General features: G+C 41.0%; 1 protein-coding gene across 5 annotated transcripts in view; it reads right to left on the reverse strand.

The window, feature by feature from the left end:
* The window catches only part of NKAIN2 (sodium/potassium transporting ATPase interacting 2), a 633,537-nt gene that overhangs the window by 130,199 nt on the left and 477,189 nt on the right, over positions 1-26,149 (reverse strand). For all 5 annotated transcript variants that reach the window (XM_048491445.1, XM_048491428.1, XM_048491412.1 and 2 more), the window contains one exon: positions 22,672-22,872. In XM_048491445.1, the coding sequence (XP_048347402.1) occupies positions 22,672-22,872 (201 nt within the window). The remainder of the gene's footprint in view (positions 1-22,671; positions 22,873-26,149) is intronic.

The following is a 26,149-nucleotide window of genomic DNA, read 5'->3' on the forward strand; positions in this document are numbered from 1 at the left end:
ACTGTATGGAACATCATTCATCCTTGTTTTCCCTTTCTTACCATTTTCTCTATTTCACTCACTCTATAGGACTAACTTTTCTTTGCCACCTTCTACTATGGGCCCTTCCGCACACACAAGGTGACTCAGGTTTGACTCGTGTCCGTGGAAATCGTTACCTGAGCTCGACTCCTCCGTTTCTCCGCACAGCAGCTGACTCGGGTCTCTGGAGCCGAGTTCAGAGGGCAGGACCACCTCCTCGCATCTTCCGCTCCTCATTCCCGATTGGCTGCCATTCTATGGCGGGAAACGTGAGTGTACATCCCTTTTTTTCCCGTTTACCTTCATAGCTACGTAGGAAGTTTTTTTAAAGGCGCGCTTCTCGCTGCTGCCACGAGTCTCCCGTTCTGCGCATGGCCGAAAATACCGCACTGTGATTGGCTGGCTGGCAGAGTCGAGGCAAGGGAGATTCTGCACTCTGCTGGCTTCGGCTTGAGTGCAACCCGAGTTCGCCAGGAAGTTCTACTTCCCAGTTGAGCTCAAAAATTTAATGGTGAGAGGGGGTGAGTCGAGTCAGACACGAGTCCAATGCTACGGCTGTGTGGAGTACCCGGGTTGGACCCATGTAGAACTAAGGTCGAATCCTACAGTGCGGAGGGGCCCTATGTGTCTTTTGGGATTCTAGCCTCCACATTAAGGTGAGGAAGATGCTCCATGGATAAATGCTGCTTGGCACAGCATCAATGAATGCTAATAATAACTGAACTCTGTAGCCCGAATAAACTGTTCAAAGAGTAACTTCAGAGCTGGAAAAAGAATTTCAAAATTTCTGTAAAGGTGACTTTTTCTGACTATATAATCAGATTTCAAAAGATGATCTTGAAATATAAGCCCCCAATAATAGTTAAAGCTGCTTCCAGATTTCCCTGTCAAAAGGCACATATATGTCCAGTTCAAGACATGTTTTAATATGTGACTACAAAGGACACAAATTGAATTAAGACTTTTTCAAGAATTCTGAACCTGGTGGTTATTTGTTGATTAGAAAGGTAACTGAAAATAAAGTTCAGAGTTGCAGTTGTGTCTGTCCACTTCAGTGACACTGGTGACACAAATTCTGTTTACTTCCTTTAAGAACTCTAGTATCTGGATTGAAGAGGCCAAAAGAACAGTTACTGAGGTAACTTCTTTACACATCTGATATATTTGTGTGGTTTTGTACACATTAGAATTTTTCACAGATAATGCCCCTGCCTTGAGTCAGAAGCTGTTTCCTCACAGCCAGAGGCAGCGGCTTCCCACCAGCTGTGATGAAGCCAGAGGAGTGTCAGGACCGTTCAGATGGTCCCATGCAGGTAGTCCCGATGCCGCTGCTGCCTGCAGGGGTGGCTCTGCATGGAGCCATCCAGGGTTTCTGCAAGGGACTTATCTTGTGTTCCTCTGCAGCTCCAGGCAGCTAGAAAGACATGCCCATGCTGCCCTCCAACCCTCAGGGGTCACAGGGCAGCGTGAGCATGTCGTTCCAGCTGCCTAGAGCTGCAGAGGAACGCAAGGTAAATCCCTCGCAGACACTGGAGGGGCCAAAAGCGGCGCCCTCATGGCGGTGCAGTTCGCACCACACCAAAAAACTCACTCGGTTAAAAGCAGCGTCTTCGCACCGCTTGGGGGGGGGGGCGTGGACGGCATTTTTTCCGTCCCTAGGGCGCTGTTATTTGGCCATGCAGAAATGGCCTAAAATTCAGACTGGTTCCTTTGTACTGAAGCTTGAAGCTATCTGCAGTTGCTGACCTCAATCTGGCTAATCTATGTTATTGTCATGAATGAAACATCAGGGTGAAGCAAATATAATTCATTCAGTTTCTCCACCCCAAATTCTTTGCTTGCATGCTTTCAGAGAGTATGCTGAACCTTTTAACTCCTCTCTCCCACCTGAGAGATTTCTCTGGTTTATTCTGAACTGGAAGTTTGGTCCTCATGCATCCAGCTATTCCCACTACCTAATAGTAACCAGGAGCACTTTGATTTTTATGGCTCTAACTCAGACTATCCAAAAAGCTGTCTAATGTGTCTCTTCTTGGCAAGAGGGCAAATGGTTATTGCTATCTTGCCTATTTATCTCCATAACAGGAGGCCATTTCCTTTCAGCTTGAAACTCCAGGATTTTATTGCTTGGTTCCAAGGGTAGAAGGTGATTTATCTAAGAGCAGGGTCTTCTAGGTATTAATCAGAGCATTCTGTATCTCTTCATCACAAAAGGCTCTAAAGCCAAATCTAAATGAGTACTTTCATCATCTGAAAATTATCCAAGAATCACGAGCTCTTAAAGTGTTCTTTAAGTGGTTTTACCTGAGAATGTATGTCCAAAGGGAGAAAAAACAAACCAATCAGTCTGTTTGTATTTATTGTTTAGGAGGCTAAGATATTTCCTGAAGCGGACATGGGGAGTACAGTTTATTAATCTTTGAAAGACCACAAGACATTGTCTATATCAGTGATGGCGAACCTACGGCACGGGTACCAGAGGTGGCACTCAGAGCCCTTTCTGTGGGCACACATGCACAGAGTACATCATGTGGGGGGACGGAAAATCACCCCCCCACACACACATCTAGGCTAGCCTGGGCATGATCCTTTACCTGGGAGTAAGCTCGGTTGCTGGCAATGGGGCTTGCTTCTGATTAACCCTCCTAGGGTCGTGATTCATTAATTCGAAGCGTTGCAAGGTTGCTTCACCAAGCTTACTCCCGAGTAATGTGTGCCTTGGAGCCAACCATTTTTCCTAAACAAAAACCCCAGTATTCCGGTTAAATTGCCGTGTTGGCACTTTGCGATAAATAAGTGGGTTTTGGGTTGCAATTTGGGCACTCGAAAAGGTTCGCCATCACTGGTCTATATTGATAAGCAAGTTTGAATAGATCGGCTGTGTAGAAGTAATAAATCCTATTAACCCACTCGAAGTCAAATAAAGACATAAAAACAACTAACAAATACTCTGCAAATGGAGATACAGCACAATGTAAAAAAAATTGGAAGGAATGGCCTGCTCAGACCAGTGGACCAACAATTAGTCAGTTTCACACATTGGCTAACCAACCAGCTGCCCTGGGAGGCAAATAAACAGAATTTAGAGGCTAAACCTCACCCTGATGCTGCTTCCTGACATTAGTATTTAATTTACTGCCTTGGGAGGCCAAGGTCCCCTTTATAGTGCAATCCAAAGGGCGTGAATGTATGTGGCCCACTCCACATGGGCCAAAAACAGTGCCCTGGAATGGTAAAAACACAATTCCAGGGGCACAATTCACATGGCTGCCACCTCTGCAATGACGCCAACCAGTGGGGAAACACTGTTTTTGAAATTCACTCAATGAACGAGTGCACTCTTTTTCTCTCAGGCTACTAGACCTCAAAGAGTCAGGGAAAGAATTAAATGCATAACCACAGGTACGTTGACAGGACAGGGATATAATGAACGTAATACTGATTATAAGAACACTTGGAACAGTTACTACATGCTCTCCATCCATCAAATGCTATTATTAGTCATTCAGAATTGTTACCATCATAGGGCTGTGGCAAGAACAAGTGAAAAAAGATTACTATAGCAAAAGAAAAAAAACACGAGCATCATAGAAGAGTTAACAGATGAATAGTTGAAGCATTGTGAAATATTTATATATCTGTCAGTCATTTTCTTTAGTCTGATTACACTCTTTAACTCGAAAAAAAATCATTATTAAATTTTTGTCTGCCAGCTTTCTTAACTGAGGTGTTCTCTTTTCTGTCAATAGATACATATATGCTAATTTCCAGTATTAAAATAATCAATTCTATGCTACCAGGAATATTGTCAAAAGATGCTGACATTCCATTGTAGCACACTGTGGCACACTTTCCCTGAAAACATATGACATTATGTGCATAAAACCACTCTAGAGATTTACTGTAATTATGTCATGATGTGCTTATTGTTATGGCTTCAACAGTCTTTCTCACATTTTTACCTGCTTTGTTCGAGAGCAGCTGTTCACTTCAAGCTGCCTCTGCCTGTTTCTACAGGAGAAGCTGAATGAAGGAATGCATATGATGAGGAAAGACACAGTAAAAATAATATCTAAAAAGCTGCACTCCAAATATGTAATGGAAAAAAATTCTAGTAACTAGTTGACAAGAATTTACCAGTGGAAGCTGTGCTTAGTTGAAAAATGAGATGAGATATCATGGTCTTAAAAGGATAAAAGGATGGTATTTTCTCACATGCATGAATTGATCTTCAAAGGATTCTTACATTTGATTTCTATTTTTGTGGAAGTGGCTATGTTGGGTTTCACACTGCATTCATTACAGGGATGTAAAATATCCAGGGAAGGTTTTATACGTGGCATTCTGATAAAAAGTAGTGGATTTCTGGTGGTTGAGTAAATCAGACCAGATAAATAATACCTTATCATGGCAAGGAGGAAAAAAAAGAAGCATTTTCTTCCCTGTTCACCACTAATGATATGTTCCTTAATATTATTGTCAAGCAGAGTCTCTGCAATGTACTGTGCTCTGAGGCAATGCCATAGCAGCCTTTAGTAATAAGACATGACAGTGTTATTATATTATCACTGTGTTGCAACTCATAGCCTTCTCCCAATCTACTAATTTCACTTGGTCTTGACTGAAGGACTAGTCTTTCTGTAACACCTATCTATATCAGTTAAAATCAATCATTAAGCTTTTTTTTAAAGAAAATAATTGTATTGCTCCATCTTAATCAAATAAGATTGTTTTCCTTGCAGTATGTTCACAGAGACCAAACATGATTACAATAGATCTAGCTCATTTAACCCCAACAAATTATTAACAGTCTGCAGACTCATAGAAAGCCTTATTGGCTTCTCTTCAATACATTGTGAGAAAACTCTCCCAGTGAACTTTCACTTACAACCTGCTGATCTGTAATACATACATCTCTCTTCTAAAAGCTAACTTAAAAGCCGGTTTTGCCCAGGAATAAATAGATAGCACATTGTTTTAAAAGCTCTAGCAGTATTTGATTGGCAGGAAGCATAATGAAAATCACTTCCAGCAAAACAGAATTCTAAAATCACATTCTGTGCTCCCACCTTCAGATTCTGGCTGCTGTAATCCTGTTCAGAGACTAGCAGAAAGTGGCAGAATAATGACATTCATTCAAAACTTGATTTTAAGTGTTTCAACTATAGAAGGTAAAATTCTGACATTTAACTTGATGTTCATCTGCATACAGCAGAAGTCAAGAATGCCCCAAAAGCAAAATGCAAGATAGTGAAATTAGATAAAAATATATTTTAAACCATTAATGCGAAACCACAGAGTGCCCAATCAATATCATGGTAATTGGATCCATTGCTGCTAAAAAGATAGGCTGAAGCTCTTTCTTCCTCCCTGATGCCCAATTTCCAGTGGGCTGGGGGCCTCTTCATCTGTCACCAGCCAAAGCAAGCAACTGGACAAAGGGCTTGCCAAATCAGAAGATATGATTTAGAAGCACACTTGAGTCCTGACAGTTCTGATTTAATAAATGACTAGGAAAAAGAAGAAAAAGAATAGGATAAAATTCACAAGCAAAAACAGGGCTTCCCCTTTCATTGACACAATCATTTTTATCTCTCACTCCTGCAAGTGAACTGCAGCACACACGAGGAGCTGTAGGACTGCTTGCAATTGGCTGGCTGCAAAAGGCAGAATTCTAAAGACTGTGTGAGATTTTGAATGGAGTTCCAATCAGGGTGCCAGAGTGAATGGGTGTGTGCTGATTGGGCTTCATTCTAACTCTGAGGGACTAGAGGGTCAGATTAAAAGGAGAATCTGTACTGCATCCCTGATGAAAACAAAAAACAGTGACACTAAATAAACATATGGATTGCTTGGTTGTTTTACTCTGAAGAAAACCCCACTCAGATACTGATGTCAGGAATGGCACCTAATGATTGAAAGAACCAGACTATGGCCATATAATTCATACAGTGATTGTATCCAAATGATTGAGATGCATCCATGTCAATGTAACTGCTTTTAGATATATAGACTTGCCTGTTAAATGTAACACTTGGGTTAATGAAACATTCTTGCTTTCATCTTACTTTCTCCCTTTCACACGCTTAGTAGATAATTATGCTGATCCCTGAAACCTTTCACTCCCATGGGAAGCAGGATGTTTCTGCTGTTCCAGGGAGGATAAAGCCAGGTGGCCTTATCTCTTTCTGTCACTGACCTTGGGGCATCTGTGCTCTGCTGTAACTCTTTCTTACTTTTTTTTATATTCTTTGGGAAAATGGGAGGGGGGATTGTTCTGGATACAGTGGGGTGTGAAAGCCAGGTTGGGCAGAACTGACTTCTTGCAAGCTGGGTGCTCTGTTATCGTTCCAAGAAACACTACTGATCATCAATCCAGAGTCTGTTTATTATTTTAAGGATCAAGACCTAACAACTAAACAGTGAAGCTTATGAGAGTGTGGGATTTTAAATATAAAAAGAGAAATTACCTTCCTGAGGGATAGCTGGAATTCCTGCTCTTTGAAGCAATGTGTGGGCTAGACATATCTAGTGTAGAGGATTATCTAGAAGTTAGTGTTTTAAGGAACTGTTTTTGAAATACTTCTCTAAGGATAAAAGGAAGGTCTTTTTGACCAAATAGTAAGACCAACTAAATGTAGCTTCACCAGAACTGGTATTTGTATGTCTATTTAAAATAAATTGAATGTAACATCTTGAAGAAAGCAAGCTATTGACCTGAGACAAACTTGTAGCACTTATGAAAAGAGATACTGTAACTACGGCCCTTTCCGCACGGGCCAATAACGACGCCCTGGGGACGGCAAAAACACCGTCCCCAGGGAGCTGTTTGCACAGGCGGCACTGCCAAAACGCAGCAGCCAAAACGACCTGGCTGCCTTCCCCCTCCCCCAGGGTGGCCTCAGACCGCCTCCAAAAACCTCCCTCCTGGAGGGAGGTTTTTGGCACAACAGCACATTCCCGGCGGCGCGGTGCGAACGGCACCGCCAGGATAATCGCGTAAGAAGAAATCATCTCGTCTTTCCCTGACTCACACTCACAGCCGCCGTTTGCCGTGTTTCTGCTGGTTCTCCTCCGAAGGCCCTCCCTCGCTGTCCTCCAACCCCTGGAGGTCGGAGGGCAGCGTGGGCCGGTCTACGGAGGCCAGCAGGGCGACGATGGTGACGAGGTGAGTGGGAGAGGGACGGGGAAGAGGCGGCTCCGTGTGGAGCCTCCTCTCCTGCATCGGCCTCTGCGGGGGCCGCTCGCACGCTTCTGTGCGAACGGCCCCCACCCCTGCACCAGCAGAATCCCTGCCGGTGTGGGGGCGTCCGCATGGCCGTGCGGAAAGGGCCTACTTGTATATAAGAGCCACTCAATACCAGCCTGTTGTTTATTAATATTTGTTCCTTTGCCAAAATTATTTTTCTTTGTTCATGTAGATAAAATCTTCTTGTTCTATCATTTTACTTTAAAGAGCCTCTGGTACCTGCTTTTTATTTTCCGACAGAAGGAAAAGGGTTTTTTGTGTTCCCTCAGAACAGTTTTCTCTGCTATACTGAGAGGTGAAGAACACTTTTATTGTTTATTATAAATATAAAGATGGGGAAAAAACAAAGTGAACAGAAAAAAAGTAAAATCACCACATTCAAACTACTGCATCACAATATTAACAATCCAAAGGGCTGCTCAGGCAAAACATATGTGACAGTTGGAATTTCTGGAGAAGAATTAGGGCAGTAGTGGGCAGAAGGAAAGTGTTTGGGGGTGCAAAGGTGACGAGCCAGTCACTTTTTTCCAGACTAACCTACAGTATAGGGTTGCTGTTGTCAGGATAAAATGAACTATTTATTTGTATCATTTATAGCCAAACTTTCTCACCAAGACTCAAAGCACATTATAAAATCTAATAACAATACAATCATGCAGGATAAGACAATGCAACAGGACTAGGATTACAGAAATAGAAAACAATGCAAACAGAAAACTGCCTAAGGCATACCATAAACAATGCGGGAAGTGAATTACACAGTGAAGGCTTTCATGCCTGGATTCAACTGGTTGTTGTGGGTTTTCTGGGGTGTGTGGCTGTGGTCTGGTAGATATTGTTCCTAATGTTTTGCCTGCGTCTGCAGTTGGTATCTTCAGAGGAGTATCACAGAGGGAGTCTGTTACACAGAGGGAAGTCTGGACACAGTGTGTAACAGACTTCCCTCTGTGATAACACCTCTGAAGATGCCAGCCACAGATGAAGGCGAAATGTTAGGAACAAGATCTGCTAGACCATGGCCACTCAGCCCCCAAAACCCACAACAACCAGGTTTAAAAAAGCAAGATGATATGTTCAATAAACATTGCTATAGACCACAAGGGTGGCGAAATGCCATTGTAAGCTTCTTAGGATCCACATTGAGAAGACAACAAGAATATAAATAAATTAAAATGTGACAGGCTGAAAGATACAGCCTCTGAACCTTGGTTTTGCAGAATAAAATTCTACAAGTTAAATAGAATTCACACAACACTGGATATCAAGGTGAAGGTTTATAATAGTACAATATCCAGCAACATCTAGATCTGATGTTAAACCACAGCAAAATAGTGAACTGCTCCAAATGATTTAAGCAAGCTAACAAAGCATAATTTACCAGGCAAGTCCCAGTCTCCCCCTCTCAAAAGCACATGCACCCACCAACAGCGTAGGAAAAATGGTGCCTGGTTCAAAATTGTTTTGCGAATCCTGTTCACTTGTTCTCTTCTCCCACAGTACAGGGTAAACTACAAATGATGGACTGTATTTTTTAATCCATAGGAGCCTCAAGTGATTGTGGTTTTGAGAGAAGGAATGGCAGAAAGGGCGGTACTTAATCCCCCCCACCCCAGCCATTTTCTGCTCAAAATTCTGCACCATTCCAACCTACTTTTTTCCACATGGAATTTTATCAGGGCATCAGAGCTATTGACAAGTGCAAAAGCGCCTAGTGCCAAAGGAAGCTTGCTGCACAACAGCAGACCACCTCCAAGATAGATGAAAAGAAGTGCAAATGGGGAGGCAGTATAAGATCCAAGTAGGTACAATACTACTACTAATATTTATGCAAAGTTACTTTATATTCCTAAGCTTGTAAACCAGCTTGACATTTTCACTGCATGAACACTTCTGTAAAAATAAAAAGGCCACATGAAAATAGGGGAAGGATGTATTTATCAAACACCTTCTTCCCTTGCCAAATGCATATACCCCATTCTCTAATTTTTCAGAAGGGAAGAACAAAATGGGGTGTAAAGAAAGACTGTGGCCCCAACATGTATTCAGGTGCTCTTGCAGCCATTTTCCATGATGAACTCTAGGAAAGAAGAAACGCATTCCTTGCAGAATCAGTTGCATGTTGTAGCAAAGCCATGTTTCTTGTTTGAAAGTGTTTTTCCCCCCTCTCATACTACTGTTATCCCATAACTAATTAGACTTGGCTACATGATTTCATCACTGAAGGAAGACAGATAGAGACAAAGACTGAAGCTGTAAACAGTTCTGCCTATCAACAGTGACAAACGGCTGTGAAAAAGGCAAGCTTTGGGCAAGGGTTTCTGTGAAAAATTTTGGAGCCCTGAAATCTCTGTTTTCAGTGCTGTATATATTTGCTGCTGATACTTGCCTAAGCCCTAAAATAAATTAATAAAGAATATTTGCTCTTGAAAATCCACCTGCACTCTAATTATTCGACTCTGAATAGGAGGCACTTACTGTAAAAACACCCTAGAACTGCTAACTCAATTACCGGATTTTGCTTTCAAACACAAAGGAAGGTTGGTAATGGTATCATATCATTCTTGTAATTTATTACTTTAGTCTCAATACAACAGAAGAAAAATTGCAGTCAATACATGGTACATAATATAGGAAAGCACTCAGCAGGATCAATAGGGAAATGGCTAGTCTTTATATAAATTATTTTTGATGGTTGTATTTAAGCTGTAGTGATGATGTATTTACAGTATATGAAGAAAAGTCTTATGCTAACCAACTCTTCTAGGGACCACATTCCCCAGGAATGTACCATGTATCCACCTTGTCAGAGGTGAGTCAACACCCAAGAGGTGCCAAGGTTGTCCTTTGTATTGTGTAGCTCAGGCTGTTTCTGCACGGACAGAATACAGAGACCCAGGGACGCTAAAAATACAGAATACAGCATCCCAGGGGAGGGGTTCGCATGGCCGCCGCCGCTGCATTGCAGCAGCGGCAGCCTGGCAACCCCCGAGCGGTGTGAAGCTGCTGTTTCCAAACCTCACTCTGTGAGCGACGTATTTCGGAAACAGTGGCTTCCAAACGCTGCCATGTGAATGGCAGCAGCTGGAAGGCGCCATTCCCCCCCTTTCCCGAATGCCTACCTTGTCTCCTGGCTTCTGGCTTGTCGCAGAGGCCAGGGGACACGCCCCCTGGCCTGCGACTCCAGAGCCGTCGCTCCAGGCTGCGGGGGCGTTCCCCTGGCTTCTGCGACGAGCTGGAAGCCAGGAGACAAGGTAGGCATTCGGCTGTGCCGCCGCCCGCCGCCCTCCTGGGATTGTCCATGTGAACGGTCCCAGGGGGGTGCGTCGGCATTGTTTATGCCGATGCACCCCCGCACCGTTGCGGTGTGGAAAGGGCCTCAGTTCCAATCACTAGTTCCCAAGCTTATTAGTCACCCTACAGCCTGACTTGTTTATCCATTATTACCTGTATCTGTTTATCCACTATTACTAGCTCCTTAGGCCTGCCTTGCTGAGGTTCTCCTAGCTGTGGTCACCTTGTCTTCTGGCAGGATTAACATCTGCAGTAGCTACATCATGTAGGTATGGACAAGTAATAGTAGTGACCTGGCCAGAAATGCCAGAGGAGTCCTGTGTCCCCACCAACTGCAGAGAGCTCAGGCTAAGTTGGATACTCTCTTTTCCGTTCCTAGTTATTCCAGCCAGCTACTTCACCCTTGTCTCCAGCTTTTAATTCTTCTTCGCCTGGACCTGCCCAGCTCCTGCTGCCCTATGCCTAACTCCTGTATAGGTCTCTTCTTCCCAGAAAATTTTGCCCTTGAATAGGCTTTTTCTCTGTCAGGAACTGACCCTGATTTGTCCTTCCTTCTATTTGCTCCTGCTATGCCCTGACCGGTCTCTCACGACTATGCTGCCAGCATGCTTAGGGCAGTATCTCTGTTTTGCCCCTTCTCCCCCCCCCCCCCGGCTAGTTGTCCTGGAATGTGACACTACTCTTTAACTGAATTATTGTATTTTTATTTTTAAACTGTATTTATTTTAAATTGTATGTTTGCTGCTATATGTTCTTAAATGACTCTGGTGATATAGTTTACATTAAAACATATTTCCTTCATACATTTAGTACAACTTGAGAATTTTATTTTTCTCTGCTACCACAGTGGGACTGAAGGCATAATATCACCTCACTCAGTTCTGAGCATTACATTTCATTTCCTCTAGAGGGTACAGACACACTGACTATGTAACATGATGGGCACAATCAGTTGCAGTGAAGTGGAGGCAAAGGCATTCTGCACACAAATTCCTGAGACTCACAGACCCTCCTCACAGAAGCTCCTCACAGTTCATGCCCATTTTCATCTCTTTAGTTTAAATACAAATAAATCCAGAAGTAATTCCCACAAAAATAAAATAAAATGTATATATGAGTGCTGAGGAATTTTACAGAAAAATTTATCGCAGCATAAGCTTTTGTGGCTTTCAGCTCAAGGCCACAAAAGTTCATGCTGCAATGATTTTATCTTTAAAATGGCACAGGACTCTCCTTTTCTTTTGCTGCTATACCAAAATACAGCTACTCTACTGGCATACTAAAATACAGAAATATATCTGTATGAAAAACTAGCTGAAGAAGAAGAGGAGGAGGAGTTTGGATTTATACCTCACCTTTCTCTCCTATAAGAAGACCCAAAGGGGCTTTCAAACTCTTTTCTCTTCCTTTCCCCACAACCAGAGCCGTAGCGAGAGGAAACGGCGCCCAGGACATGTGTATGCCCTGGGCCCTGCCACACCCCCGGGACGCCCCGGAATGCCTCCACCACACCCATGCACCAGCGCACACTCAGTGTGTCACGCACCCCCCTGCCCCCTTGGCTCTATACCACTGCCCACAACAGATACCTTGTGAGGTGAGAGAGTTCTGAATGAAGTGTGACTCACCCAAGATCACCCAGCAGAAATGCAGAACTGGGCGTACAAATCTGGTTCATCAGGTAAGACTCCGTTGCTCATGTAGAGGAGTGGGAAATCAAATCCAGTTCTCCAGATTAAAGTCCACTTGCTCTTAACCACAACACCAGGCTGAAGAGTACATGCAACCTACTTCTCAGTTCAGTGAAATCCCATTACAATGCAGATACAATTCATTTTGTGACTGTCACCTTGTTTGTGTTTTTAATAGAAAAGATACATCCCAGTCTCCAGAGGAGTCGAACAAGGCTGTGTGCTGGTCTCCCCTTTTATTTAATCTTTACTTAAGTGATCTTGCTCCCACATTGTCCACAATTGATGGTCATTGCCCAAAGTTGGACAGAACTCACATCCCGATTCTGCTATATGCAGACAACACAGTTCTGTTATCTCTTACTAGAGTTGTATGAAGGTGACATTTACTACTCTATTGTCCAAAAAACCGCCTTGAACTTAACTATGCAAAATTCAAAGTACTGGTGTCCACCAAGAAGTGGAAGGTTTACAGCTGGCAAATCAGTGGCCATGTGTTAGAACAAGTAAAACACTTTAAATACAAGGGTGTAATATTTAGTTATAACTTGTCCTGGGCTTGTCAATGAAAACTGGCCTTGGCCACTGCTTCTCTCAATGTTAATGCCATTTACCGCTTCTATTATAGATGTGATAATCAATACATCCCAGCAGCTCTGAAAATATTTAATGCCAGAGTCTGCTCTCAATTGTATGGTGCCCCTATATGGATACAGGCAATAAACAGTCTAGTAAATTCCATCCACTGGAAAGAAAATTCTGGAGCTTTCTAAATGTGTCACATATGCTGCCATGTGCATTGAGGCAAGGCAAAGAACAATGGAGACTATCGCATGGCTGCAGACATTTAAGTTTTGGCTATGCTTACACTTTATGCAGGATAATTTCAGTTATATATACCTTTTGCTTATTGAGACCACTTTTTTTGGCTGGCATTCATCAATTGTTAAAAAACTTTTTGAGATTGAACTAACAATAGACTCTTTGGGCATGCTGACTACCCTTGAGGCCTGGAACAAAACTAAAAGCAATTTTTAAAAAGTGGAGCTCCACAATCTCTTTGCTGCTGAAAATAAAACCTGCTCCCCTGTTAGTATTGGGATTCCAGCCATACGTGGCAGTGTAGCCAATTACCTTTCCACTGTATGGAACCCCTAGATTCAGGAGAGCTCTTACTCTGGCTGGATTCAATGTAATCCATTCTGCTCTCCTGTATGGCAGGTATGATCAGACGGTAAAGGATAGGAGATTCTGGGGTGCTGTGTGGTTCCGGGCTGTATGGCCGTGTTCTAGCAGCATTCTCTCCTAGGAATTATAGCAGCATTCTCTCCATACAGCCCAGAAACCACACAGCACCCCAGTGATTCCGGCCGTGAAAGCCTTCAACGATAGGAGATTCTGTTCCTGTGGTTTGGGTTAACTGGAAATCCTGGAACCATACTCTTTTCCACTCCCAGAAACTTACTCAACTGAGAATGAAATTTAAAAACTCTTTATTTGCTAATTACTGAGGCCTGTCTGACTTCCAAAAGATACTTTTCTTTTTAAATAATGAGGATCCTGCTCACTGTGCACTAGTTGCAAATTTATTATTAGATATTATAGAGACAGTGAGTTGTTTAGAGGTGCAAACTGTATCTTGACTCCTTGTTATTATTTTTGACTTCTTATATGTAACCTTTTTCTTTTTTTCTTTATTATGCCAATAAAGGCTTATTTGACTAATAGAAAAGATAATTCATTTGACTGTGGGGGTTTTGTTATCTGTGTTCATTGTCTATAGAATCAGATACACATTAATTTTTGAAGTTGTAACTATGTATTATGCATGAAGTTGTAACTATGTATTATACCAATGTCATATATTTGCATCCACAACAGTGGGTGAAGGGTATTCCTGCTGTGTTCACAAATTCTTGATTAAGATGTGGATAATGGCATAAAGAACATACATTATGGAATAAGTAAGCCAAAATGAGACAAGGCAGAAAACACAAAGGGAATTTCTTAATTTGCTACATATTTCCCCAGTGAACTGCCATAAGAACAGTATTGATGGAGTAGTAGACCAAGGTCTAACTGATCCATTATTCTTTCCCTGTAACAACAGGCACTCCTAAAGCACAAGCAGAAGGGGATGACAATCATCTGTTTGTCCCAGACATCCAGTATTTAGAGATATACTGCCTCTGGGCATGCAAGTACATAGAGATCCCATTTAGCACTCATGTCTGCTAGCCATTGATAAACTAGGAGGACTCTGAACACACGCATAACTTGTAAAGTGATTTTTCAAATATACTGAATCCCTTTGCTACTCACTGTCAGCTTCATCTAATTGTGATGATCATGTCAGCACTCAATGACAGAGACAACAGTATTGTGCCCAGCTATTATTACAGGCAAGGGAACTAAGAGGTCTATGAAAGGTAATGGTGGATATTTGATAAAGGTTCTGTAAGAACATCTATGAATTATCCACATGAACTTTCATTTGTATAGCTGTAGCTAATCTGGCTTTATAGATGTTTCATTTTATTAGATTCTGGAGTGTTAGTTTTCTGCTGATTTTATATGATTATATAATGTTAAATCTCTCTTGAAAATCTTATGAGCTAAATGTGAATTTTAAAATGAATAAGAACAACACTTGGGTTTCTTTTCTTTTAATTAACAAAAATAAAATCTTATATATTAAAAAGAAACAACAATAGTATTAGGGCTTTTTCTGAACATTAGGAATTTTCCATCAGATACTATATTTAAAAAAACCATTTACACCTTGTATAAATGTAAAATATGCCTCATGACAAAATTATAAAGCACTTGGGGTTTGTTTTTAAAATTATACAAATACATGAGCACATAACTTTTGGATTTTTTGTACACTAACATTACCTCATATTTTGGGTATGATACTCAGTAATTATCCTAGCTAAAATGACAAATAGATCAATTGATGAGGCAATTATTTCCCTTTCCAAATCTTTTAAAGTTACACATCTATTTTATTACTTATTACTTATTTATAATTTATATTTAGTTATATGTCTACTTTATTATTGGTGCTATTGCCTGCCTATGCACACTGAGAGGTTGAGGCAACAGGAAGTGGGGCCATGGCATATTAAATGAAGGATTACGATTACCTTTGAATTACAATCCTTCAAGGCTGATAATAATCCCTTACCAAATAATGGCACATGAAATAAGGGTGAAGTTTGCATGTGATCAGTTATCTTCTTTGCTGATATTAAGAATACTGGCCAGAAATATAGGGGAATATTTGCCGGGTTTGGCTAAAAAGATCACAGATAATTTTGTGGCACACATAAAAGCAAGACTGGCCTCTCAGTGAAGCAGTGGTATACCGCCTATAGTGACATGGGTTACCCCATGTTCCTGGATACATGCTTTTTGGTCACGTGGAGGAGCTGGGCACCAGCTGGTTTCCCGCGCCCAGCCTCTCACGCAGCGCGGCGATACTGCTGGTGGCAAGTAGCTCCCCAGGGTGTCTCTTGCCAGGGTGTTGCTTGCAAGCTGGGCCCAGCTGTGTAGCTGGGAGACTTCTCGCGCTGGTGGGGAAGAGGCCTCGCATGCTGCGGGAGAGGCCAGGCATGCCAACGCAATCCCCTGGTGCAGGAGAGGCTTCCCAGCCACGTGGCCAGGATACATCTCCTTTGCCAGGAGATCACGCTGGCACTTGAGGCCAGACAAAGCCGCATGGTGGGGATGCCTCTCCCTCATCGGATATACGCCATGGTGCCCTGCCCACCTGTCTCCCTATTATTTTATTGATACAAAAACAGGGATACACAGCAAACAAGATCAATATGCTTATTGTTATTATTATTAATTGGATTTGGTATACCACCCAATCCCCAAAGGGCTACGGGCAGTGTACAATAAGCAACAACCAACAAGTATTATAGCTATTGGTTACAATATTATATAACAAGTATAACAAGTATTATACTTATAATACTCAGGGGAAGGCCCGCATAGAGTGAGTTACAATAGTCTAGTCTGGAGGTGACCAGATAATACTTATAACAAGTATTATAGCTATTGGTTACAGGTTTGGATTTTATTGTTGTTTTAAATTATTATATTACATTGTATATTTTATGTTGTTCACTGCCCTAGCCAACTGGGGGAGGGCGGCCTATAAATTGAAAATATAAATGAATGAATAAATAAATAAATAAATACAACAAATCCAAAATATAGATTAAAATATAATAAATCACAGATAAAACCCTTTAAAACAACAGCAATATAACCTATAAACCAATTACAGTACAATGGCATCTGGTCCTCAACCCCCCTACACTCAAGTCCCCGGAAGAAGACTAGATGGTACAAGGGGCATTAGGAGGGGGCGGACCAACCGTGGCCAGCCTCCCCAAAGGCCCAGTGGAACAGCTCAGTTTTACAGGCCCTGTGAAACTCACCAAGGTCCCGCAGGGCCCTAACAGATGGAGGAAGACCTTTCCACCAGGCAGGGGCCAGGGCAGAAAAGGCCCTGGCCAGGGTAGAGGCTAGCTGCATCACTGTTGGGCCGGGAATCACCAGTAAATTTTCCTTTGCAGACTGCAGAGTCCAAGTCGGGACATATGGGGTAAGACAGTCTCGCAGGTATGAGGGCCCCAGGTCGCGAAGGGCCTTAAAGGTCAGCACCAACACCTTGAAGACGTTTCAGAATTCCACCGGGAGCCAGTGCAGGTGGCGCAATACGGGGAGATGTGGTCCCTACTAGAGCCATCTGCATGCTGGACCAGTTTCAGTTTCTGGAGTAGCCTCAGGAAAAGGCCCATGTAGAGTGAGTTACAATAGTCTAGTCCAGGGGTAGGGAACCTGCGGCTCTCCAGATGTTCAGGAACTACAATTCCCATCAGCCTCTGTCAGCATGGCCAATTGGCCATGCTGGTAGGGGCTGATGGGAATTGTAGTTCCTGAACATCTGGAGAGCCGCAGGTTCCCTACCCCTGGTCTAGTCTGGAGGTGACTGGATCACAGTGGCCAGGCCAACCTGGGAAAGGTAGGGGGCCAGTTGCCAGACCTGGCAAAGCCATTTAACCCATTATCAATAAATATAATTGAGGCCCAGGTACAGAAGTATTTGAGGATCATAAGAAAGTCCAGCTCCATAGAAGTGAAGATATAGTTCAATGATGGAAGTATTGATAGAAGGTGAGAAGATATTCATAAGCATAAGAAACTCATAGTCACTATTTTTAAATATACTTTGTTAAGATAAAAGGTAGCTAGAATGATCTTTTGTAGATATTTTACATATAAACTTTAATGGTATTTAAAGTTATAAGAAAATAATTTAGCTAATAATGTGCCCCTATCAAGTAGAACATTTAGCTACTGATAGTAGCTAAATAAATAAATTTGGGAAATTGTACTGATCAAGGGTTTCTTCTCAGAAGAGGTACCCTACTTGTGACCAACTTACTTTTGGAGTGAGAAACTTTTACAGACCCAGGTAAAAGACAGACTTTAACAGACTCTCCTTTACTTATCTATGTAACAGTAATGGATGGATAGTATAATGCTTTGTGGATTCAGTATATATTTTGATAACATTTTATATTTTAATAACAAGGTTTAAAATGGAAGCAAAGAATCTCTAATCGTATTTTAATTTTGTACTCAGAACAACACTATAACATTACTGAGGTTTACCTTTGACTAGGAGTTAGATTTTCTGGTATAGGAAAACTAATTAGTCATCTAGGGTTTCTTAGCTGCATGCCTAGATCTTAATCAGGCCTAACCAGGATAATCTAGAACAAATAGTTACCAAAATGCTAAAGGCATAATTAACAGAAAATTAGCTTTGAACTGGGTTGCAATCCTAGGGCTTTTCCACGTTCTCAGTTTTCTCAGTGTTTTACTTCATCTATTTGAAATAACAGAAGATTAAATCCAGCCTATTTCCCTCCAGATTTGAAGAGCAGCACTATACGTTAGATATAAAGTTGTTTGATGGAGTGAAGTACATACCAAGCTGAAATCACACCTCCAAGAATCAAGAATTTGTACATAAGGAAACTGAGAATTTCATTTCCCAGATAATAAATCCCATTGAATTCACTACCTTCTGAAGAAAATACTAAGATCATACTAAACCCACTGAAATTAAGATGATTTAAGCATTGATCTGTAGCCAGAGGCATAGCAAGGGGAAATGGAGCCCAGTACAAAATCGGAGTTTTGCTGCCCCCCCCCCCCCGGTTCATTTGTGTTTTTGTGTTTTTTAGTTTTTGGCCTGCAGGGGGTGTAGTTTTTAGGCTAGCAGCACCAAAATTTCAGAGTATCTTTTGGAGACTCTCCTGATGATACCTTCCAGGTTTGGTGAAGTTTGGTTAAGGGGGTCTAAAGTTATGGACCCTCAAAAGGGCAGTCCCCATCTACTAGTAGCTCCCATTGGAAACAGTGGGAGATGGGGTACCCCCTTTTGGGGGTCTATAAGTTTAGTGAAGTTTGGTTCAGGGGGTCCAAAGTTATGGACCCTCAAAAGGTAGCCCCATCTACTATTAACTCCAATTGGAAACAATGGGGGATGGGGCACCTTTTTGGGGGTCCATAACTTTGGACCCCCTGAACTAAACTTCACCAAACTTGGCTGGTATCAGCAGGAGTGTTGCCGGACAATATCCTGAAATTTTGGTGCTGCTATCCTAAAAACTGTGCCTCCTGCCGGCCAACAAAGTAAAAACACTGAAAATATCAAAAATACATTTTTGCTGCCCCCCAGGCACGTGCCCGGTGCGACGCACACCCCTTTCCCATGGTAGCTATGCCACTGCCTGTAGCCTTCAGTACCATTGATTTCAATTACAAACTTATTCTGAAATATCCACAATACTATGCTTTTTGTTACATTTCACTTTCAGGTTTGCTTGTTTGTTTATTATGTTTATATGCTAATGTTTCCCTTGTGGGATCAGGGCAGCTTCCAATATTTAAAATATCATCAAACATAAAAGCATAAATAACAACAATTAAAACCCAGATGGGTTTTAAAATAACCCCATCAATATAAACAATAGAAAGAAAGAGAAAAGGAAGGCCATTTGGATGGTACAACCGTAGATGCCTATATTGATCAAGAGCAATGCTGAAGACTTGAAGTGCATAGCTGGAATATGTAACTGAGATGTTATTTTGATGGAATGATATTTATGCCTGTTGACCATAGGGGATTTGAAAATGAAATGGTGACTTTGAAGCATAGGGCCAAAATCAATAGCCATTAAGTAAATGAAGACATTTTAATGTACGGAGCCACATAAGTTAAGATATGTTTATCACCAAACCAACTCATAGCTCAGACGTATATTCTGGTTAAATGCAGGAGCCAAAGTAAAGCTGAAGCCGCCGTCATTCTATGCCTTGTTAAGTGACCACAAAACCAAGAGTGATTTATGATCAAAAGGAGTTAAATCAAACAAAGTTTCCTACGGACGGCTTGGTATATTAGATTGAAATGCATATATGCAAATTCTGTCATTTAAATATCTTCTATTTATAGAAGCAAACATGGTAGAAATGGTAGCTGGAAATTAAAGAAAGCAGGAAAAGTCTCTGACAAACCATGCAGAATCGAAGACCATAATCTTACTCATAGAATTCCAGGAATACCCTCCTGTTCCTTACTACACAAGCCCCATTCGTTGGCAGACTACTGCTGCGACATGCATGCTGCAATTTGGCAGGACATTTACAAGGAATTGCTGTACCTGCCTAGGAAAAAAAAATCAACAGGACCATGCTAAACAGAATACCCAGAGCAGGAATGGTGCTGGATGCTGATGAGGAGAAATCTGGTAGCTGTCTCTGGATGATGGGTGGAGTAAGCTTTTATGGTCCTGGCCCTGGCCTGGTGGAACGCTCTTCCTGACGACATCCGGGCCCTGCAGAATCTGTCTCAGTTACGCAGGGTCTGTAAAACAGAACTGTTCCGCTGGGCCTTTTTCTGCTACGCTGGCCAGACATTCCTTTCTGTAGTGTCTTTTATGTTCCCGTCTGTTTGCGATGTGCACATCCGCTTTTACGTAGGTTCTTATGCTATTTATTGTAACTTGCTTCTAAAGTTTTAATGTATATATTTTATATATTTGTTGTATTATATTGTTTTATTTATTTTATTGTAAGCTGCCCGGAGTCCTCTAGGAGATTTGGCGGGGTACAAATTAATTAATTAATTAATTAATTCATTAATTGATTGATTGATTGATTAATTAATTAATTTCTGGAATTCTGCAGATTGTGTCAGGATAATTATATTGGAAACCAGAGGTCCCCAACATATGCCAGTGGGTACCCACTAACATCTTTCCTGGCACCCACCAAGTGTTTTTATGAAGTGGACAGAACTGAGTGGTGCTTCTGCTCATCAGGGCTTCTGGTTGGGCACTGGAAAGTTTAATGGCTGCAAAATGTAAAATAACAACAACACATTGCTTTGGCTACAGCTGCCACCACAGCAAAAGTATCACCACTAGGTAACTTTAGGTAAGCTGTGGGTAAGCAAGAAAGTATTTTTAAACAATGTGTTAATTTTAAAAAAAACATCCTATTAAACAGACCTTTTACCTGAAATGTTGGAGAGTTATGAATAATCTCATTTCCTGATGCTTTGTAATTGACTGTGCCTCTTTCAGGAGCTATTTTGTGGATGGCGCTACCTCCTGTAGGAGCCATTTTGTGGCTGAACCCACCACCCTGTGTCAGAATTACAAAGGCTCAAAAAGTTTTGGGACTCATAAATGTATAGTATAATCATATATTGTGTACTTTGTCTTCAGTGCACAGACAGAACAGAATCACAGAAAGAAAAGAATCAATACCCATTTGTTTGAACATACTGTACATAGTGTTTCCATTTGATGAATATTTGATTAACCTTTATTTTATTCAAATTAAACTCCATGGCTTAGGCAAAACATTTTGCTAGGCAAGAGCTTAGAATAAAGAGGCAGTAAATGTACAGGGAAACAATTTTTAAAAAACAGTATACTACAGTAATGTAGATAAAGCTGCAATTCTGGGGGAAGAGTTTATCCCAACTTCCATCTTCAGAACAAAAAACATAAATAATTTAATTTATTTAAAATGTTAAGATTTAGATTCCAACATCTGTGTTACTTTTTGATGTGTAGAATTTGTTTGACTAAATTCCACTCTACCCTCACCCAATCACTGTGGTGTATTTTTTGTATACGTTACAGTGGAGCAGTTGGGTTCCCCCTCTGTTATTTGTGTGTGTTGGCTTAGTCTCATGGGTTGAAACTGTAGACTACATGAACTTGTCCTGAAACAAGTTGCTCCCATCCCTACATCCTACTAATAAATGGATGCTGCTTTGAACATACCCATCTCAGCTATGTGAACTTAAGAGCAGGAACCTGAGGGTATACCCTATTGCTGATTTGCAAGCAAAGAAAACATTATACTCATCTCATCTTGCCTCATACTTCATATTAAACAAGCAAATGACATCTTAGCGGTTCTGGTCTGCTTAGCGCAGCTGCATACTGCAGGTGGTACACTATATATAATATGTATTTGTTTTGCAACACTGAAAAGCTGCACCTAAAAATGAAAGAGTGCTTAAAAACTCCCAGTACATTAAGAACCTGTACAGAAAACATAGGAGAGATGTAATTTAAATTAAACTTGTTTACATAAGAGGTAATCCTTAAATAACAAGGCTTTTTTACTTGCTTTGATCGCTGACTGAGAAAAAGAGCACCCAGATAATTAGGGGAATTTGCTCTACCCTACTTTACCTTATCTAAGGAGCCATCGTGCCTATTAATCAATGTGGAGAAACTTACCCTACATTTTGTCCTGTACACTGCGGGGTGGACAAACAGGATGGGCATACAAATCCTATATAAATTCTTACTACTGCTGAAGACTTGATTGGCCTAATCCATCCTACTCTTATAGATTTTTTAAAAGACAGTATTTCCAAGTCTGTCCCATGTGAACAGCTGCTTCAGTGTCTGGTTGGAAATGGCTTTTGAAAAACTTAATGTAACATGCAACTTAATGTAACAAGAAGTGCTGCTAATAAAAAAAACTTTGATGAGAAGAGGTTGATTAATATCTCCTATCACTTCACAAAAAACTTATATTTTTAAAATCTTGCTTTCTTTTCAACCCAAAATTTCAATTTGTTGAGTGCATTCCTGAGACCTTCTTACTCTTCATTTACAGCCCAAGAGCCATTATTGGCAGTCATCATCTGAGAGATCAGATAACTACGGAATGATCAACCTGCAAAAGTACAGTTAAGAACAAAAACAAAACATTGTTTATGATCCTATAATGACAGCAGCCGGGCAAAATTATTCTACATCAAAAGAATGGTTGAGAAGTAGGTAACTGCATACTTACTGCAAGAAAGATATGTAGAGAACTATGAGCAACTTCTATATATTGGTATTCAAGAACACACCCTGAGACAGTAATGTAGCGATGGTCCTCTGGGGCCCAGTCTGGGGCTGGGGTTACAGATGTCACTGTGCAGCCAGGCCCATTCTCCATCCACCAAGAACGGTGCATTGAAATATTGAAAGTCAGAATAAGGTCTGATTCCTGTGAAGAGGAAGAAATAATCAATTTGCTGATACAAATAGATAAGGCAGATATCTGGATCCATACTGTGAAGCAAAGTGAAGAAAGGACGGGCATAAAATTCTAATTTCACATTGCAAATACGATATCAGAGATTTAATTTTAATTTTAATTTTCTAATTCAAGTTTCAAAGTATTTATCCCATTTCGTTTCAAAGCAGGAACAAATAAATAAATATATAATGCAGATGGGGCCATCGTGCAAGATGTCACTCCTAGTGCTTTGTCATTTTGCTACCTGCTTCCCCAAAAACTGTTTATATGCTACCATATTCTACTATTTTCTGAACATTTTGTAAGATAACATTTATCGCCGAAAGCTATTTCCCAAGGCACAATCACTGTAGACTACATGAACTTGTCCTGAAACAAGTTAGTTTTTAAATTGCTATGAGCTACTTTGGAAGCCAGGTGGCAGGACGGAAGCTGAAGGTAGGATAAAAATATAAGATAAGTATTATTTGAGAGAGACAGAGGCCAAGAATTGTCTGAAGCCTGCTTTTGCTTTCTAACAACATCTAATGAGCAACTGATGCTGTCAACCCTGACAGTGCTGATCATCTGGCAGGCAATAGTGCAGACACAGCCTAAGCTCTGCTTATTAGTGACAAAAAGCCCCCCTCCACCTGGTATTAAAATACTAGAGCAGTGGATTCATTTCTTATTCTTTGCGTCCATTACTTTTGAGCACCAAGAATTATTTTGCAACTTTTGTGATCTAAATATTTAGAAGAACTTTGCTTGAGTTTTAGTACTGCAAACCAGAAACATCCTCAAATTTTGTCTGGTGCACTTCAGGAATGCATTGCCTCCTGAGCTTTCGTCAATGGCTGTGTCCTGAACAGTAGCTCATGGATGGCAATTCTTTAGAACAGTAAATGAGCTTTCAGGGCATTTATCTAGTAAATTATAGGGTCTGCAAGGGATAGATTAAATGCTTATGGGGAAGTTGAAAATATCTTGAAAAATGGATGTAATGAAAGTAAATGTCATGACAAAGAAATTGAGGCAATAAAAGTAAAAAACAGAATAGCAAAACTGCCACAGCTCAGGTTTGATTTCCATCTTTGATAAGTCAATGCATACCATTCTATAGCATAATTTAACTATGAGTAAATAATAGTCTTCCATTAAAAGATAGATTTTTCATCTGGCAATGCTTGCTGTGGAGCACTGCTGAATGTCGAGCTAGACAGGAACCATGAGCATTGTGTAGTTCCACATTTTTTTGGTGAAATATAGACCTCCTCTTACCTTGATCTGAGCTCCCTTAATATCCAAAACAACGTATGGCAGATGGACCTTCTCACTTGACAGGAGAGTAGGAATCCAACATTTTGGAAATGTAAAATTATGGTAGGCCTGCTCAGCATAAGGAGAAGCGTTTGAATTTATACCCCACTTTTCTCTTCTGTAAGGAGTCTCAAAGTGGCTTACAAACTCCTTCCTTTCCTCCCCCGGCCCACAACAGGTAGGTGGGATTGTGAGATAGGTGGGGTTGAGAGAGTTCTGAGAGAACTGTGACTAGCCTAAGGTTACCCAGAAGGTAGGAGTGGGGAAAACAAACTTGGTTCACCAGATTTAGAGTTTGCTGCTCTTAATCATTAAACCATGCTGGCATTGCATTTGCATTTATTGATTTATATTCTTCCTCACCCTACAGCTAGAACATAATTCTCCCTTTCTCCATATTCTCAGAATAATAACCCTGAAAACTAGGTCAGTCTGATAGTATGTGATAGGCTCAGCAAGCTTCCATTGTGATCACTCAGCAAGCTTCCGTTGTAGAACTTGGGTCTCCAAGGATCCTTGTCCAACATTCTATCCACTATGCTATGGCATCTCTCAGAGGAACTGGACTACTACGGCCATAAGTACTACAGTATTAGCAGGATAGTCTCTGTATTAATATCAAAATCACAGATAAATGCAGTGTTGGTATATGGGTATGAAAAGTGAGGCTATCAGAATATATTTTGTTATAACTTCCACACTACATTTTTAGCTCAGCTATAGATCTATAGTTCTGAGTATTTTAATAGTTGTCTTGCAAGCCGTGTCATTAACATAACTGGATATAGAAAACAAGATATAACAGAATATATAACCATGAAACAAAGGGGGGGGGGGATGCATATGATAGTTGCCTGGCACCTCTCTCTTGGCATTTGTTTCAGTTAATATGTGAAATGTTTTAACAGCCAAGATGGCAAACTGCTTTGTGGCATGCCTCTATTTTATAAATATTTTATAAGGAGTTAATAAATAATTGATAGAGATTACAATTGTATTAAAGATAAAAATGTGAACTATACAATACTCTAGTGCAGGAACTCTCAAACTGTTAAACTGCATTCTGCCTATATGAGGAGAGAAATAAGTGGCCAATGATCTTCGAACTCCCTCCTCCCCAATAAAAATAAGGTGTAGTTGTATTGGCCTCTAAATGACTAGCAAGGTGGTCAATGGAAAAATTACTGATTATGAGTACATTAAAAATTTAGCACATTCTCTTAATCCTAGTCAGAAGAGGAGGATACTGGGGCAGTGGTGGGATTCAAACATTTTAACAACAGGTTCCGATGGTGGTGGGATTCAAATAATGACTGTTAAAAAGTATTTAAAAATATTTTTAATATCACTTTTTCTATTTTATTTATTTATTTTTATTTATTTATTTTTTCGATTTATTATACTGCCCCATCCCCGTAGGGCTCTGGGCGGTGTACAATACAATGCACGTATACAAATAAAGATGCACGTATACAAATAAAATAACTAAAACCATTAAAAGCAGCAGTAAAATAACTGGTATAGAGATTAAGACTAACACGCAATGGCGTCCAACAGATCCATTCCCAAACCCTCTTTCGGGGAAAGTCAGCAAACCCCAGATGGCAGAGGCACAGATGTAAAGGCCACGGGGGCACGCCATCAACGGCTGGATCCTCCAAAAGCCCGGCGGAACAACTCCGTTTTACAGGCCCTGCGGAATTCAGTAAGGTCCCGCAGGGCCCGGACGGCTGGTGGAAGGGTGTTCCACCAGGCTGGGGCCAGGGCTGTAAATATTTTAAGTATTCAAAAAGTGATATTTTAAATTTTACCAACAGGTTCTACGGAACCTTCGGAACCCCCTGAATCCCACCTCTGGACTGGGGGGACAGAATTGGAGGGCCCCTGAAGCCAGCATCATGCTGCAGTCATAAATGCATTTACTTAAACATACACTTGTAATGCA

Source organism: Sphaerodactylus townsendi, linkage group LG01 (assembly GCF_021028975.2).
Source record: "Sphaerodactylus townsendi isolate TG3544 linkage group LG01, MPM_Stown_v2.3, whole genome shotgun sequence".
In the NCBI taxonomy this organism is placed as follows: domain Eukaryota; kingdom Metazoa; phylum Chordata; class Lepidosauria; order Squamata; family Sphaerodactylidae; genus Sphaerodactylus; species Sphaerodactylus townsendi.